The sequence below is a fragment of the Haemaphysalis longicornis genome, unplaced genomic scaffold, assembly GCF_048455015.1.
Source record: "Haemaphysalis longicornis isolate Haplotype H1 unplaced genomic scaffold, Haemaphysalis longicornis Haplotype H1 scaffold_9, whole genome shotgun sequence".
Taxonomy (NCBI): domain Eukaryota; kingdom Metazoa; phylum Arthropoda; class Arachnida; order Ixodida; family Ixodidae; genus Haemaphysalis; species Haemaphysalis longicornis.
Window position 1 is genome coordinate 138,089,361 of NW_027526460.1, and position 18,160 is coordinate 138,107,520.

General features: G+C 49.5%; 1 protein-coding gene across 2 annotated transcripts in view; it reads left to right on the forward strand.

Annotated features, from left to right (window-relative positions):
- The window catches only part of LOC144152795 (potassium voltage-gated channel subfamily KQT member 1-like), a 269,224-nt gene that overhangs the window by 140,448 nt on the left and 110,616 nt on the right, over nt 1-18,160 (forward strand). For both annotated transcript variants that reach the window (XM_077684256.1, XM_077684258.1), the window contains exons 6-7: nt 1,056-1,166; nt 5,486-5,670. In XM_077684256.1, the coding sequence (XP_077540382.1) occupies nt 1,056-1,166; nt 5,486-5,670 (296 nt within the window). The remainder of the gene's footprint in view (nt 1-1,055; nt 1,167-5,485; nt 5,671-18,160) is intronic.

Here is an 18,160-nt window from a genome sequence, read left to right on the forward strand (position 1 = left end):
AAACAAAAAAATGTGGTTGTCGCCTCTTTCATAGTAATCGGTAAAACAAGAAAGTGAAATGTGCCTTGCACATCGCTATTTATATTACATCGGTATGGTACCGTTAGACGCATCAACGTTAGGCACTGCATTGCACGCGCCGCAACATTGCGTAAATCCGACTGAAACCCCTGCTGCTTGAAAAGCGTGCGAACGAAACCGAACCGAAACCGAAAGCAGTAGGTGGCGGAGCCTCAATTCACCCGCGTCCCGCGTACACGAAGACGCTGGCGTCGATGCGCCAACTGTCGGCGCTCATTAGCGTCATGATAAACTACTTCGCTTCGCCTCTCCTAGACGACAGCACCATCTGAATACAGAAGGTAGTGGGAAAGATATAAGGCGCGTTCGTGCACCTATTTGCGCTTGAATTCCTAGCGCTGTGGGCAGAGCGCTGTGTACCTCGCGTTGCGGGGATAGAGTTCGTGGCTCGAATCCGGGCGCAGCCGCGTCAATGGATCTTTTTCCTGGCGACGTTTTTCCTTGACGGATATGACGCCGGTGAGGTCTTGGTGTACCCGGGCATAAAACACTTTCGTGTTACCAATTGTATCTACACTATTCATCGTACAATGCGGTATGCTGAAGAAATGCGCTGCCGTGGCGCACACTAGGTTGTGTGTATGTGTGTGTGTATGCGTCTTGCGTACGTGCGTGCGTGTGTGCTTGTGTGAGTGAGTGAATGAGTGAGAAAGAGATAGAGAGAAAGCTGGAAATGGAACTCGTATACAGTAACGCAAATAGGACGCGGTGATTTCTTGCTAATTTTTTGGTTTGGTTTATGGGATCTGCTTCCAGTAATAGTAAAATACTGCTGGTTTCTTCACTGGCAATTTTACGCGTGGTAAAGCGTGACAATGCATTTTTTTCTCGGTTCATTAGAACTGGGTAACTTTAAGACTTCCCCCAGTTGTCTTCCTGGTGTGGACGAACACCGGGAAAGACAACGTTACCCAGTCAGCTGAGACGTGCGAGTTGCTGATGACCGACGGTGTGCTTGCCTTTCGTCCTTTCAGATCACCCTTTGTACAGTAGGTTATGGTGACACAGTGCCCGTCACGTGGCCCGGGAAGTTGATTGCCTCATTTTGCGCTCTCATGGGAATCTCCTTTTTTGCTCTGCCTGCTGTGAGTACACGTTTATACGCGCCCCTTCCCTTGAGACTAATATCACTGCTCGCTCTGTACTACAAGCTGCAATTAAATATGCCTTTATGCACGAACGTACGGGTTCTGTGCAGTTGGAAGTTTCGGTGCGTGTGTTCTCACCCGTCTGGGAGGTTCTAAATCTTGGGGAAACGAAGTGTAACATATTCGTAAAGCTAATTATAGGTTGATTGTCTTTGAGCACATTGTTTTCTTCGTCAGCAATTCAGACTTCAGGCAATTTTAAAGGTTTTTACGAACCATCATTTCATTATATATGCATGTTGCAATGTTCAGTTTAATTGAAATGTTAGAAATAAAACTAAAGCTTCTCCTTAAAAAACATGGTCCTGAACATTAGTATTGTTGAATTCACGTCACAATTCACTTCCGGCATGGCAGAGCTTGTGAGATGTATGCGGGCGTAATACGGCCGCAGCTGGCACGTTTGAGGAAAATATAACCAGGTTAGGTAATTACCACTCTCAGCCGCGTGAATACAAACTATGTGTAATTAGCATTGGCCAGGTTCATTTTGTACTAATTAGACTAAACAGATTTACACAGCTTTACCACCGGCACCAACTGTGGGCTGTTTCCATTAAGCGAGTTTCTTACAACTGGCATTGAGGTTGTAGCGAAGCGGCGGGTTCATGGCGGGGTGGACTTAACTGCCAGTACAGTCGCTGTTGCAAACCAGTGTGGGCGGGTGGCTTTCGTTACTTAGTGTGTGTTTGGTGGTTACATTAGATGAGTGGGGTAAGGGGATGTGACAGCGTAAATGTAACGGTAGCGTCATGTAGTCATTCCTGTCTTTCTACCGTTACAACTGCACCTAATATATTACTACATTAACATTTAAGGGGACACCTAATGTGAAAAGAGACTTGAACAAGTATGTCACGAACACGTACATACCTCTGGCGGCATTAGCAGTTTTTAATGGCATAAGAAATGACGTAACTAGAAAATGGGTTCTCTGCAACATACTATTTCCCACGCTTTGACCACTGACGTCAGAAATCGCGAATGGCGAAGCTGAATTAGAGGAGCTCGTTTAAAGGGGCAATGCAGACAAAATACAAGTTTGTTTCATTCGAAAGATTTCAAGTTTTATAGTGCCTCCGGCGCTTGTCCGGAAGCAAACGGTGCTTCATTCACTGAGAAATGAATAAGTTTAGTTTAAAATGTTGATTCTCGTTCAAATAGTGTGTTTTCGTGACGTCTGCAACGACGTCACAGGAACAGGCCTTCACGAAAAACCTAGTGCGCCATTAGGCTCTGTCGCCTACTGCGGAGCCTTGTTTACCGTCAGTCCTCCTAGGTGGCGCTTCCACACGGCGCCGGGCCGTTTTCTCCCTTTGCTTTGTTTTAACCGTATCTGCACCTGGCTTGTTTTGTTCAGGTAGCAAATAATCGTTTCGTAAAACAAGCTGTTCGCTGAACAATAATGGTCACGTAAGACACCGTCGCTTACTCCAATCGACCAGTGTCGCCTGACGACCCGAAAGCGCAGCACTGCTGTGCAGCTAAAACCAGCATAGTTAGCGCAGTACCAACAGGAGTACGCTTCGGTACTTTCGTAACTTCCACTGTTTACCCCACCATTCGTACTGCTATGAAAAGAATGCGCCCCAAATTTAAGTGCAAATTGCTCGTTCAGCAAGCTTATAAGCCCTGGCTAATTTGCGTTTGCTTTTGCCGGCCTCAGCCAATCCCAGAGCTGGTCGTATGACATCATAGGTTCTGTTACGGGAAATGAGCTGGTGGGTCGCATGGCCATTCCTTTTTTTCCCGAATTGTATAGCTTATATGAGCAAAGCTTACGTTAAAGGTAGTGTCAGTATGATTCTAACGAGGGAATCTTTCGAATGAGCCAAAGTTGTGCATGGTCTGTGGCCCCTTTAAGCGTTTGAATGAAAACAACTGTGTATCTCATAATAAAGGTGGACGAAGGTCTACTGCTGTTTAACCATCATTTAATAAAACCCGCACCGACATTACCAAACAACAGCCGGCACTACAATAGATGGCACGCCGAACTTCAGTTTATGTTTAGGAAGACTGCGTTGCCTTTCCTCCAAGAAACCACTGCAAGTTCGGCTTCACTACAGCACCCCAAGAACCATAGGTCAGAGTGACCAAATGTAAAATTTGGCATATGACGAGTCCCAGAAAACGACTTGAATAAAAAATTGAATAAGCACACGCAGCCCAGTAATATATTTGCTGCATTGGGCCTTCAACCGCGCCAGTGCTGTCTAGCGTAACCCGGCCGTCTCTGGCCAGATCGGTGCAGCTATTAAAGTCACATTTACTATTCCAACTCGCCAGTAAAGTCTGTTGCCATCCTTTCTTTACCACGCTATTCTACCCCCAACTGGTATTCCTTTCAGTATTCGGGAAAAAAAACACATGATTCAAGAGTCTGTAGTCGCCGCAGACGATAGATGCGGGAATCATATCTCATATTTCTCTTCCGAACTGCTGGTCTTTTCAAACGTGGGGAAGCTTACATGTTCAGCCCTGTATTTATTTCCCCTTCGGTGGTTTCTTTACGCATTTCTCGCTGCCGCAATATTGCTTGCAACTTGTGTGGCCGACTTCAAATTCCACTTCTCGGTGCACGCCACCTGCGTCTCGTTGTCGTTCTTTGTGTGTGTCGTTCTTATAGTCGTTCTTTGTGTTCAAGAATTCGCCGCCCGGCTCATGCCGTCGGTCGGGCCGACGGGGCGCCTTTGTTCAGAAAAAGAGGAGATGGCGAGGCTTTTTTCATACCAGCAGTGCTTGGCATTCTCGAGGCAAAAGCTATAACACGTGTATCTGTTCCTCGTCATCAGTTTTCTGTCGCTTTCGCTTTTGTTTCTTCTTTTGTGTAGAACTGTTTGCCAGAGAGGATAGTAGGAGCACGTTCTCTTTCTTGTTCGGAGAGGGATGACTTTGATTTCCACGCATGTTGAGAGTGCCTATCCTTTTTGTGCACAACTTTTACTCCGTCTGTTGTAGTGGCTTTTAAGCCATTTGCTTTTGACAAATACTCCCTTTAGCGCATTATCCTTTTCACGCATATGCCTAAAACTGTACAGCGCGTCTGCTGCTTGTTCAGATACGGACTGACCAGCAGACGAGAGGTGAACAGCTTTTTAAGTGTATGTCGTACCGTACAATGTTGCTTATGGATAGTTATGTAAACTCAACTGCCCCTCTGTCGATACGACAAATATGGGGGAATACGGAGCTTTCCAAATTCAAGTGCAGCACCAAAAGAAACGAACCTATTTGTTATTGGGGCAGTTTACTGCCGTGCGATTGCGCTCTCTAGCGCTTTACTGATGAGGGCATTCCTCGGCTTTCCTGCAGCGTACAACCATGGTCGTCCTTAGACGGAGGGGTGCATGGCTTTTCTGTCAAATGCACGTCCATGCACCCCTCTTCAAATCTAAAGTGCTTTGACTGTGCCAGAATGGCACAATCCGATAGACGCTGGCTTCATGACGCGAGACACCCACGTTTGATTCCAGCCACGAGAAGTGTTTCAATTTTTCTTCACTTCACTCGCGGTAGTCATCATCGTCAGAGAGAGTCGGCTTTCCTTCAGTGCCTTTTCGGGGGATTACAAGCGAAATCAGTGAGAGCATGACAGCTTCCGGCTCTTATTTTGTTGCTGATAACACCATTTTATGTTGTTGCGAGCACCCCTCCCCAACCCCCCAAAAAATTATGCGCGCACCTTTATTTCCCGCCTTCACGACGTTGATGTATGCAAGAAGGGGCGTGCACTTGCTTGTGCGCCAGTGTTCATTTTGTGTTCAAACGTTTCTTGTAGCGAACTGCCTTCTTCCGGTGCCCTTTCTCGTCTACCCTATTTCATCTAGCCTACCCACTTGCCCTCTATATATTATTTCTACGTGCGTGCCAAGTGCAGGGATGTAGTAGCACCTTTGGTTCTGTCTGCTGTGGTGGCTCAGTGGCTAAGGCGTAGTCTGCTAAGTCCGAGGACGCGGGTTCCATCCAGGCTACGTTGGCCGTATTTCTAGATTTGTATTGGAGGCGAAAAGCGTAAACGCCCTTTTGTCCACATTTCGAGAAAACTCCCCGTGTTGTAAAAACTAGCCCGTAACCCCCACCAAGGCGCAGGCGCAGATAACATACCAAGAAATGCTTCGGGCTTAAAACACCCCAAACAAACAAAAAAACAGTTTTAACTAAACCTCCCTCAAAGTGACAGTATCAGTGACAACACGCACGTAAATTGATGGCGTGTGAACGTGTTTTGGTGACGTCTTTCCTGTGCCGCGCAGGGCATCCTGGGGTCTGGATTTGCGCTCAAAGTACAACAGCAGCAGCGACAAAAGCACATGATTCGACGGCGTGTGCCAGCTGCTACTCTAATCCAGTGCCTGTGGAGGTGCTATGCCGCCGATGAAAACTCCATGTCCGTAGCCACGTGGAAGATTCACCAGGTCCCTCTGCCCAGTCCACCAACGTAAGAGCGTCTGCCACCGTGTTTGTATCTCTCTTGCAGCCCGCACTGAAACGCCTAGCGCTCACCCCAAGAACTCCCTCTCCTCTCCTCCTCTCCTTCCTCAACTAAAAGAAAAGATAATAACAGACTTCTTTCTGAGAAGGTCAGCGAGCACAAGGAACTACCAAATTTCAGATCACACCTTGTTCCAAGAACACTATGCGGGCAGTTGAATCCCACGAAGATTGCACACTCCCTACAGCCTACAGTTTGCGAGTTAGAGCACACTAAACCAGTTGGGAATAGGCCAATCATATTGCTTGTTTGTGTGCTACAGTCTACACCAATTAATGACGCTTCGTATAAAGCGTGCGCATGTAACGCTTTCTTAAGAAATGTTAGTTCTCATGAGATGAATGAACAGGTTTTGGCTCCTTGTGGTACATAGTAGAGACGTAAATCGCTATCGAATAGCCGGAGCTCTCATGCGACACCAGAGGAGTCCGATGGGGCGTGCACAGAAACTGTCGCGGTGTGACATATTTCACGTTGCGTAAGTGTCGGACATATTAACAGTGGTTTATTGCTCTAGAATTGCATTGAACACCATACATCTACACTTAAAGACCATCTTCCTCATCACGTTCGAGAACGTTACGAACACGTGCCAGTGTAGTTTACCTTCTGTTTCCATAAATGCAGGAAACGTGACTAATTGGCGCAGTAGCGTTAGCAGTGACATAATGTTGCGCAAATAAAGAAGTCAACTGCGGAAAGTTTGTTGTCGTTAATAAATTAGCCCAAGAGAAAAGACAGGGCGTGGAGACACGTGCGTCTTACACTCATAACTTAAACGGTAACCCCACGCACGCGCTTGTGCTCTCGATTCCACTAGCGTTCTCGCGTCTGCGCGCCCAGGCGCCTGACGAGGGCAAGGGCGAGAAACCACGCGGAGGCGCTCGAGCGTGCGCAGCCCCAGGGTGCCTCGACGCGCTCGTCTCCGCCATACAGGGTAGAAGCATGTATACAAGCTGGCGCGCCGCCATTTTGGGTCACTCGCTCGACGCCGCGGCAAGTCACTAGCGAAACGGCGCTGTAATTTTCGCCGCAGCGGGGTTTCCTCGCGAAGTTTAAATCATCTAATCTATTTCGCGTTGCTAGGTCGTGTAGAAAACGAAAACATCTATGCGTTGACCGCTTTGACGCAATAGCGGCGGCACGGGACCGTTCAAACACTGTCCCCACCCTGTACGGCGGCGCTGGCATCGACGCGCACTACACTGCCACAATAAAAAGTGAGGACGCTTAACGAACAACAATCACTTCGCTTTCGTCCCGTTCCGAACAAAAAGTACACAAAAATAAGCCGACACACCCACATAAACAACACTCACAACGAAACTCAAGGGGAATTAAAAAATCCGCCCCCTTTTTATAAGGAAGATGGGCAAAACGCGAAGCTTTGCTCCTTGCACTAAGGCAAAGCCCAAAACCCGAACTGCTTCGACAGTGTCGGAATAGCGTAATTGGATAGACGTTGGCTTCATAAAGCTGGAAACCCAGGTTCGATTCCGACCACAGGAAGTGTTTTTTTTTTTTGCGGCGCTTGATGTACCTTCGCTTATCATCATCATCGTTCTTTGAAATACGTGGTGTAAAGCTGGATTTCCTACAGTGCGTTTTGGCGCGACATATAATGAACTCAGTGAGACATGCAGAGCTTCAGTTTAAAAAGAACAGTCCTGAACCCTTTCATCGCTCCACAAGAAAAATTAATAAACGAGAAACTAGTTTTCTGTTAACGAGGCTTTAACAATCTCACGAGTTTTATGATCAAATCAGTCTCCCTAAGTACAGACATCCCTCTTTCAGTGGGAGCCGGATATGGAATCCCAACTTCCTATAACTACATTTACGTTTAGAAAACCGGTGGCTGTCGGAATAAAAGACACCTTAGGCAGCATTTCTAAAGGAATCAATAAATTTATTTCAAAATGATCGTGTTATGTTAAGGGGGATGGCATTGTAAAAGAAAAACATGATCCACATTTCGAAGTTTTAGATTATTCCCAAATGGTGTACTGCCTTTTTCGCGAAGGCCACCATTGTGAGAAAGAAGTCTCTCACTTGCCGCTTGAGTATTTATATAGATAACTTCCGACAAGCACCCATGGGAGCGCATTTCAATGCTTGCGGGCGCACTGGTATTTTTAATAAAACTGTGGTCTTTTGTGAGATGGTTGCAGCCTTTCGCATAGCGAGATATGTCTTCCGGCGCATTTTCTGCGATATTGCGGCCCTGACCGTACATCAGAATACCTTTTGGGCGCCACGAGCTTTATGGTGAATGTTGTAGTTACATTGTCTTGTGTATGCTTTTAAAATAAACGTGGGGCGTTGATAAACAGCGTGTCAACTGTATTTTCCGCACTTTTTGTTTAGAGCGATATCAAAAAAGAATTATGGCCGCAAATAGGTTTGGTTAGTTATTTTTCAATGTAAATACTGCGCCTTTACGGCGTTTTCGTAAATCGGTGCGTGCGCGTGTGCGTGCACGCATGCGTGTGCATGCGTGCGCGCGCGCGCGTGTGTGTGTGTGTGTGAGTGTGTGCGCGCGCGTACAAGCGCATGCGTGTGCGAGTGTTGTTTGTGTGTGGGCGTGCGTGCGTGTGTGTGTGTTCATGTGTGCGTGCGTGTAGAAGTACGTGTGTTCGCGTGTCCGTGGGCGTGTGTGTGTTGTGTGTGCGTGCGTGGGCGTGCGTGCGTGTGTGTGTGTGTTCATTTGTGCAGCGCGTGTAAAAGTGCGTGCGTGCGTGTATGTGTGTGTTCGTGTGTGCGCGCGTGTAAAATGCGTGCGTGTGCGTGTGCCTGTGTGTGTTGTGTGTGTGTGTGGGCGTGCTTGCGTGTGTGTGTGTTCGAGTGTGCGCGCGTGTAAAATTGCGTGCGTGTGCGTGTGCGTGTATGTGTTGTGTGTGTGTGGGTGTGCATGCGTGTGTGTGTTTCTTCATGTGTGCGCGCGTGTAGAATTGTGTGCGGGCGCGTGTGCGTGTGTGTGTGTGTGTGTGCGTGTGTGTGCGTGCGTGCGTGCGTGCGTGCGTGAGCGCACGCGCGCGCGTGCATTGAAATTAAATTGAGGCGCTTCTGTGATCTCAACCCTCGTCGGTGTATTTTCGTTTCCTGAATAATTAAGTGTTGTGTGGATCACAAAATGCAATATCCAAAAAAGGCCTCGCACTCTGATGAAGGGGTGCTGTGGAAAGATGTTCTCTAAGCGCATGCATCCTCCACCCGTCGTTTCTTCGCACTGGGTGGTGGTGCGTGCATATGTAGTTCTGTACGACGGTGCGCGAAAATACATCACGACATATGTCTTGCTGCGAACGTAAAAGACCGCACAGTTGCCAGTATAAGATGCTCCGAAGTCACACTACGGTATACGTTACGTCCATGTTGCCACCGGCTTTTGGCGCACCTTAATTTACTGGAGGATTACTAATGCCGTCATTTGAGTCCCTATAGATCGCGTCTAAGCGATTCACGGGGGTGAAATGGACAACGTACTGGAGTCACTTTGATATCTTGGCGGCTGTTCAATGCAATGTGTACCACATGAGCTGCAACTCCAAGTAGTTCTTGGACAATCAGTATATTGATGCGATCAGCCATTTCTTGATACTTTTGCCTAATGATGCAGGACAAAGCATATACGATAAAAAAATTTGGCCGGACAGTAATACCTGTGCTCGCGTTTTATAACTTCACAAACAAATATATTGCTTCAGCATCTCATAAGGCGTAGATAAAAAACATAAAACATCATAAAAAATTACCACCCCTTCCGTAAGAAAGTTGAGAAAAGCGCGGAAGTGTAAAGTGCGTCCGATATGCGCTGAAAGTGCGTCCAATCTATCGTCACGCCTTCAAAGACGGAAATCACAAACCAAGAGGAACCCGTGCTACGATTTTCCGCGCACTAAGTTAACGCATCTACGAACGATCTGAATGTATACAGATACGCGGTTTAGGAGACATAGGTGTACCATAGTACTCCTTCTTCATAATCGATGCGTGTATTGTCCTGCCTAGAACCGTTCTTTTTGGCGATTTTTATGTAACTGTTTGGAACAATGGAAGCCCGGTTGGACGCACGCGCCGTGTGTCCAGATGTCTTATCAGGGCTTTTAGGTCGACAGACCGGTCTATGGGGAAATGCATTAGTTTTTTGACCGAGCACTACCGGTCGCGCTAATAAAGCTTTCGCTTTAATTACAAAAACTCGCTCACTCTGCTGCACACCAGCATTAGAGCTCCGTAAAGAGACAGACAACCGAGTTTTATGGAGTATAATGATTGTAGGGTTTAACGCGCCGACGCAACGCAGGCGGTGAGGCGCGCCGTAGTGGAGGGCGCCGGATTAATTTTGACCACCTGGAGATCTTTAACATGCGCCGAAATCTCGTACACACGGGCGTTTTTGCTTTTCGCCTCCACCGAAAAGCGGCCGCAGCGGCAGGGAATCGAACCCGCGTCTTCGTGCTCAGCAGCGCAAAGTTTTATGGAGTATACGATTTCTAACTAAAATAAAAGGGCACCACTTGAAACACCTTTAACCGACACGGTTGCCCTCATAGGACCCTAGAACGTTTCAAACCGGACTTTTAAGATCTACCAGCCCCACGTCAAAAGGAATGATGGCAACTGTCACAGTGCGCCGTGCGGCAACATACTTTAAATTGTAAGTGAGCTCAAAAGAGGTATTTAAAAACTTGTCCCACCTAAAACAGTAATAACAGGCAGTCTTTCGCATTCCTTTATGCAGGTTTTGGATCACGCATTGAAACTTACGGAGCTCTTTTTCTGCGTACGAGGTGTCACGATTCGACACTTCTTCGCACCACCTTTCAGATTTCAGAATGTGTAGTGCCAAATTTAAATTATTTCCTCGAGTTTCTTTTGAAATTCCTTGTAGTTTCCCGACGATGTAAAAAGCTGGCTTTTGTTACGAGCTTAAGGAAATAGACTCCAGAAGAATCGGTTATCTGTCCCTTTAAACTAGAACTTACAGGAGGCATCATGAAATGGCCTTGATAAGCTTTAACGGGCTTGACGAAACCAGCTTCACAGAGCAGGCTTGAATATTTTGTGAAAACGGCAGAAGTAGGGTAATAGTTCTTTTGAACAAAAACCCCGCCGCCTACGGGGCAGCACGAAAGAGACGAAGAAAGGCATGGCTGGAAGTTTGGTTTTTGCTACAGCTCAGGTGACCTCTTTCTTATCTTTGTCTCTACCGCGACTGTGTGTTATCTGCCGATGCTTCCAAAAGGCTCTGAGCCGCCGATAGGCAATTTTCCCGGCTGATCATGCCAGCAATAGTCAGCCCGGCATAGAACCTTTGAGTCGCACTCTTCCAAATTAAAATTTCCGCCTTTCCCAAGTGAACGTTTTCCTAGTATGTCTGCGAACGCTGTCCAGTAACACCTACTAGGGTGACTTGTGCGCTGCTTTAATAATTAACCAACAAGGGTGTCACTCAGTATCTGAAGTAAGGCATTTGCGAGAACATATTTCCGCGAACCATACATTGGGTTTGTTTATTTGTGTTTTGCTTTTACCGCCCGGCTGCGCCGGTCTGTGTTATCTCTGCGCCAAGGGAAGCGCGTGTTCCATTCTTTCTTTCTGTGCCGCATGTGTTATCTGTCGTGATAGGGAGAGCATTCCGATCTAACGTGAACAGCCCAGAATAATCTTCTTGGATCTACTATGTTCTCGATGTGAATCGACGTTTCGAGAACCACGCGCGCCGAAAGATAAAAAGCCTGCAGTGCGGACGCCGGAGCATTCGATTCGACGACACTCGCCTGTGCAAGTCACTTTGTTGACCGCTGCTTCGCCGCCTCTGTATTCTTTTGAGTTGTTAGGGGAGCACAAGTTCGCTCCAATAAACGTGCTTCTCATTCAAGACAACTGCATCGTTCTTGTCTTCGCGACATCTGGTGGAGGTGCGGGGTACTAAGTCTTTATGCCCTCTACGACATCTCGAAGCCGCCAAGCCAGTCCAACCAGAGAAAGCCCCCGACTGCAAGGATTGCTACCCGAGTTCGGTCTTCTGCCAGAAGGGCCCAAGAGAAGGAACGCTGCAACCAACACCATGGTGCAAGAAACAACGTCGCCAATCATCCTGCAGCAGTCCCGAGAACCGCCATCGTTCCGGGGAGCCCCCGCTGAAGACCCCGAAGAATGGTTGGAGAAGCTGGAGCGCGTCCGCATCTTCAACAGGTGGGACGACGAAGAAACTTTCCGGCATGTCTTCTTTTACTTAGAAGATGCTGCTCGAACTTGGTTCAGGAACCATGAGAACTCTTTGACCGGCTGGACTCAATTCAAAAGGGAGTTCCTTAAGACTTTCACTACCGTGGTGAGAAAAGAGCGAGCTGCGCTTTTGCTTGAAACTCGAACGCAGCACCCCAACGAAAGAGTCGTGATTTTCGTTGAGGACATGAAGCGACTTTTTCGTCGTGCGGACCCTGAAATGACCGAGGAAAAGAAGCTCAGGTTTCTAATGCGAGGAGTGAAGCAAGAGCTTTTTGCTTGTCTAGTCCGTAACCCTCCGAAGACAGTGGCGGAATTCGCGTCTGAGGCGGCCGCGATGGAGAAGACGCTAGAAATTCGAACGAGGCAGTACGACAGCCCTGTCAACGCGCTGTTCTCGGAGACCATCGGTGCCGCAAATGGAAGCTCCGATACATTGCGAGAGACCATCCGAGCAGTGGTCAGGGAGGAGCTTCGGAAGCTTTTTCCAACGACGCCGCAACCTCAAGTGGCTTCCCTGACCGACGTAATCCGAGAAGAAGTCCAAAACGCACTGGGAACTTCTACGCCATCGGAAGCACCCCGCGAACCACAAGCCATGACCTACTCCTCGGCTGTTCGTCAAACCCGCCCTGCTCCAACCCGTCGTCAAGAGGCCGAGCCATACCGCCGTCCAATGCCGCCCGCCCGACGCCTTGTAGACCAATACCAGACGCCAAGGAAGACCGACGTGTGGCGAACGCCCGATAATCGCCCGCTGTGCTACCACTGCGGAGAGGCCGACCACATCTACCGTCGCTGTCCCTACAAGAGGCTCGGTTTGCGAGGGTTCTCCGTCGACGCCCCACGCCCCCGATACGGCCAGCGCCCTGCTGAGATCGAAGAATACCTCTCCAACACCAACCGAGGACCAGCCCGCTTCAACCGTTCACCGTCGCCCTACCCGTATCAGTCACCGAACCGCCGCAGCACTGCTGACTTCTCACGTGGAAGGTCCCTCAGCCCACGCGGGGGAAACTAAAAGCAGCAACTTCGGGAGGTAAAGTTGCACAACGGCGGAAAAATGAAAACCCTCCAACGACGCAGCGACTCGCTGAAGACCATTATTCACGACATGCCCTCTACCCGACGACCCGACCTAGCCCTAACGAGACTCCTGAACACGACGACAGCTACACGGCGCGACGCGTACCCGACCTGACCGAGACGTCCGTTGAGAAGACGACGACAACGACGATGCACAGTGCCCGACCGTCAACACGTACAAGCAGAGATACGACGCCCCGACGAACCCGGAACTCCAGGAAGTCTGCATCTGACGTCAAGGTGTCCATCGACGGCTTTGACGTAGTCGCCCTCGTAGACACGGGAGCTGACTATTCGGTAATGAGCGGACCATTTGCGTCTAAACTGAAGAAAGTTATGACCAGATGGGACGGTCCGCACATACGCACAGCAGGAGGCCACCTCGTGACGCCAAGTGGAACGTGCACATCGCGCGTCACCATAGACGGCACAACGTACCCTGCGGCGTTCGTCATTCTGCCTAACTGCTCCCGCGACGTAATTCTTGGAATGGACTTTTTGATGGACAACGGTGCAATAATCGATCTGCAGACCAAGTCAATAACTTTTTCCCCCAATCACTCCATGACGCCGGAACCGAACCCCGAACGACGTGCTGCTGTAAGGATTGCCGATGATCATGTCACCCTGCCACCCCGCGCAAGCTTGATGGTCGCAGTCTACTGTGAAGATGCTGCTCCTGACGTCGACGCTATCGTAGACACCGATCAAAGGGTGCTTCTCAACCGTGGTGTATCGGTCGCAAGAGGCATTGCGCGCTTCAAGGAACACCAATCCCACATTTTGGTTACGAATTTCACCGAGGAGTACCAGCATTTAAACAAGGGCGCGGCAATTGCATTCCTCGAAGAAGCGCAAGAAGCAAGTGACGTGATCGCGGTCGCCGACTTTGAACGCACACCCGTAGAAACCTTCAAGCTCCCGCAGCCTTTCGACGTGAATCCGGCGCTACCGCAAGAACAACGGAACAAGTTATTAGCTTTGCTGCGTCGCTATAGCGAATGTTTTTCGTCGAGCGCAAAACTACGTCAGACCCCTCTAGCGAAGCACCGAATAATAACCGAAGATGGAGCCCGACTCACCCGACAGTCACCGTACCGCGTCTCTTCACACGAACGGGAAGCCATCCGGACTCAAGTCGACGACATGCTCAGCGACGACATTATACAGCCCTCGAAAAGCCCCTGGGCTGCGCCCGTCGTACTCGTAAAGAAAAAAGACGGCACATTAAGGTTTTGTGTTGACTACCGGTGACTGAACAAAATCACGAAAAAGGACGTGTACCCCCTCCCCCGAATCGACGATGCCCTCGACCACCTCTGCCACGCGAAGTACTTCTCATCGATGGACCTGAAGACCGGCTACTGCCAAATTGAAGTGGACGAGAGAGACCGAGAGAAGACTGCATTTATAACCCCAGACGGCCTATACGAGTTCAAGGTGATGCCGTTTGGGCTGTGCACAGCACCAGCGACGTTTCAAAGAGTCATGGACACTGTGCTAGCTGGCCTTAAGTGGCACACCTGCCTCGTATACCTCGACGACGTAGTGGTATTCGCCCGGACTTTCGACGAACACCTTGCAAGGTTGGAGTCTGTACTCGAGGCCATTCGTACGTCGGGGTTGACGCTGAAGCCTGAAAAGTGCCGTTTCGCATACGGGGAACTCAAGTTCTTGGGCCACGTCGTCAACGCCGCGGGAGGCCTACCTGACCCGGCAAAAACTTCAGCCATTGCAACTTCCCAAGGCCGAAAGACAAGAAGGGCGTGCGAAGATTTCTCGGGCTGTGCGCATACTACCGGCGCTTCGTCGCAAACTTCGCACGCATTGCAGAGCCACTCACGCGCTTGACGAAAGATAGCACCCCTTTCAGCTGGGAAAACGACCAAGAAAAAGCATTCTGCGAGCTGCAAAAACGCCTGCAAAGACCGCCCGTGCTCGCTCATTTCGACGAAAATGCCGAAACGGAAATGCACACGGACGCCAGTGATATAGGCTTGGGTGCCGTCCTTGTCCAAAAGCAAAGCGGCTGCGAAAGGGTAATCGCCTATGCCAGCCGTGGTCTGTCGAAGGAGGAGAAAAACTATTCTGCCTCTGAGAAAGAGTGCCTGGCTATTATATGGGCGATTTCAAAATTTCGCCCAAACGTGTATGGAAGGCCATTCAAGGTTGTAACAGACCACCATGCGCTGTGTTGGCTCGCCAATTTGAAGGGCCTTTCTGGCCGTCTTGGGCGGTGGAGCTTGCGCCTGCAGGAGTTCGACGTTACAGTCGTTTATAAATCCGGCAGGAAACACTCCGACGCCGACTGCCTGTCCCGCGACCCCGTCGACCCACCACCACAAGACGCTGACGAATACAGCGCGTTCTTCGGGATCGTGACGGAGAGCGACCTAGCCGCCCAGCAGCGTGCCGACCCCGACTTACGCGTCATAATCGAGTACCTCGAGGGATGCAACGTTGCCGTTCCTAGGACCTTCAAACGCAGCTTACCAGCATTCAGCCTGAGAAACTCCGTCCTCGTGAAGAAGAATTTCAGCCCCGGAACAAGAGCGAATTACCTTCTCGTCATCCCCGCGGACCTTCGTGACGAAATTTTGGAAGCGTGCCACGACGACCCGTCTTCCGGACATCTCAGCACAGCGCGCACTATTAGAAAAATCAAGGCGAGGTACTACTGGCCCGGCCTTACCTCTGACGTCACCCACTACGTCCGGAGCTGCCGTGACTGCCAGCGACGAAAAACGCCGCCGACAAGACCCGCCGGACTTCTGCAACCGATCGCCGTCCCATCGAGACCATTTCAACAGATTGGAATGGACCTTTTAGGCCCGTTCCCTACGTATCGATCACAGAACAAGTGGATTGTCGTAGCGACAGACTACATGACGCGCTACGCAGAGACCGCCGCTCTTCCGAGGGGGACTGCACAAGAAGTGGCAAAGTTCTTTATAAGCCAAGTTGTGCTGCGACATGGAGCCCCGGAAGTCCTAATCACCGACCGCGGAACGGCATTTACTGCGGAGCTGATGCAAGGAGTATTACGCTACAGCAACACGGATCACCGAAGAACCACGGCGTACCACCCCCAAACGAACGGACTAACAGAACGTCTGAACAAGACAATCGCAGATATGCTGTCAATGTACGTTGACGTTGAACATAAGACTTGGGACGAAGTGCTCCCGTATGTCACGTTTGCGTACAACACGGCTATCCAGGAGACGACGCAGCTGACGCCGTTCGAGCTTGTCTACGGTAGAAGGCCAACTACGATGCTCGACGCCATGCTTCCGCACGTAGAAGACGACGACCTCAACGCCGACGTCCACGGATATCTTCAACGTACGGAGGAGGCCCGCCAGCTCGCTCGAGTTCGTATAACGGACCAGCAGCTGGTGGATGCGGGCCGCTACAACCTCCGACGCCGAGATGCCGAGTACCAACCAGGGGATCGTGTGTGGGTTTGGACTCCCATCCGACGACGCGGACTCAGTGAGAAGCTCCTGCGACGGTATTTCGGACCCTACCAGATTCTACGACGTGTCGGCCAACTTACCTACGAGGTGATCCCCGATGGTGATTCCGGAACATCACGACGACGCACGCGGCCCGAAGTCGTTCACGGGGTTCGCTTAAAACCTTTCTACGGACGATAGCGAATTTTATTTTTATTTTCGGACTGTCGCTTATGTTAGCATCGGGTCGATGCACTCTTAGAGGGGGATAATGCCGCGAACCATACATTGGGTTTGTTTATTTGTGTTTTGCTTTTACCGCCCGGCTGCGCCGGTCTGTGTTATCTCTGCGCCAAGGGAAGCGCGTGTTCCATTCTTTCTTTCTGTGCCGCATGTGTTATCTGTCGTGATAGGGAGAGCATTCCGATCTAACGTGAACCGCCCAGAATAATCTTCTTGGATCTACTATGTTCTCGATGTGAATCGACGTTTCGAGAACCACGCGCGCCGAAAGATAAAAAGCCTGCAGTGCGGACGCCGGAGCATTCGATTCGACGACACTCGCCTGTGCAAGTCACTTTGTTGACCGCTGCTTCGCCGCCTCTGTATTCTTTTGAGTTGTTAGGGGAGCACAAGTTCGCTCCAATAAACGTGCTTCTCATTCAAGACAACTGCATCGTTCTTGTCTTCGCGACAATATATGCAAATACATTGCTGTATCCTGGCCATGTCAGTAAACACGATTTATTAAGGCGTGCTCAAAGCTCCTGAGCAAGAAAATGCGATCAGCTCCAAATCACACACCCGCTCTTAGCGATGCTCGTGCCATATTCAGCTCATATACAGACCGACTATGCTAAACCGAAGCAACAAAAAATATTTCCACTCTCGTAAATAGCACGTTTACTTTCGGCATTTACACTGTCCCACATGAATTTTAACATGAAATCCGTAGAAAACGGTAAATCGCCGCTGTGAACGACGCAAATATATCTGCCCCTACAAAAGAAGCCGCTGGAGCGATTCCGATCTGGTTTCCAAGCGTGCCCCTAGGGGTTTCACTGGCCTCTATGAGCAATGCTTTGGGCCTGTGAATAGGCACTGGCTGTCAGGTGAAGTACAGATGCCAACATATCTCAAGCAATTTCAAAGAGCCAGTCAATCAAACAATCCTTCAACGTATATAGCACGAGACACTGGAAGAGGTCAATGGAAACAAAACAAAATTCACGACAATTAGCGAACGCACTGCTGTATGATGGAAAAATATCCTGTAAAATAAGGAACACCCACGAAGCTGAATACGCAGATAATTTCTAGCTTAAGTAGCTTTTCCAGGTTACTGAAGAGAAAAGTCTGAAATCAGTGCAGTCTTGCTAACGCGGCTCCGTTCCTACGGCCACACCGCGGTGCGTTTTTGGTGGCTGACTGCAACTGGACAACACAGAATCTGCTCCCTCGCTTGAGCTGCCTAGGAAGTCTTAATAAACTTTATGTTGCCCAAGTTGGTTAGCGATTATTTAAAGAGTGCAAGAAATGAACGCAGGACAGGCGACGGATAGACAGGATGAGCGTGGCTTGCCCGTTTTGCGCCCCTTTCGCGTCTGTTTTAATGTGAAAGCTTTAGCTAAATACGTTGGTCGACAATGCGGTGTCCA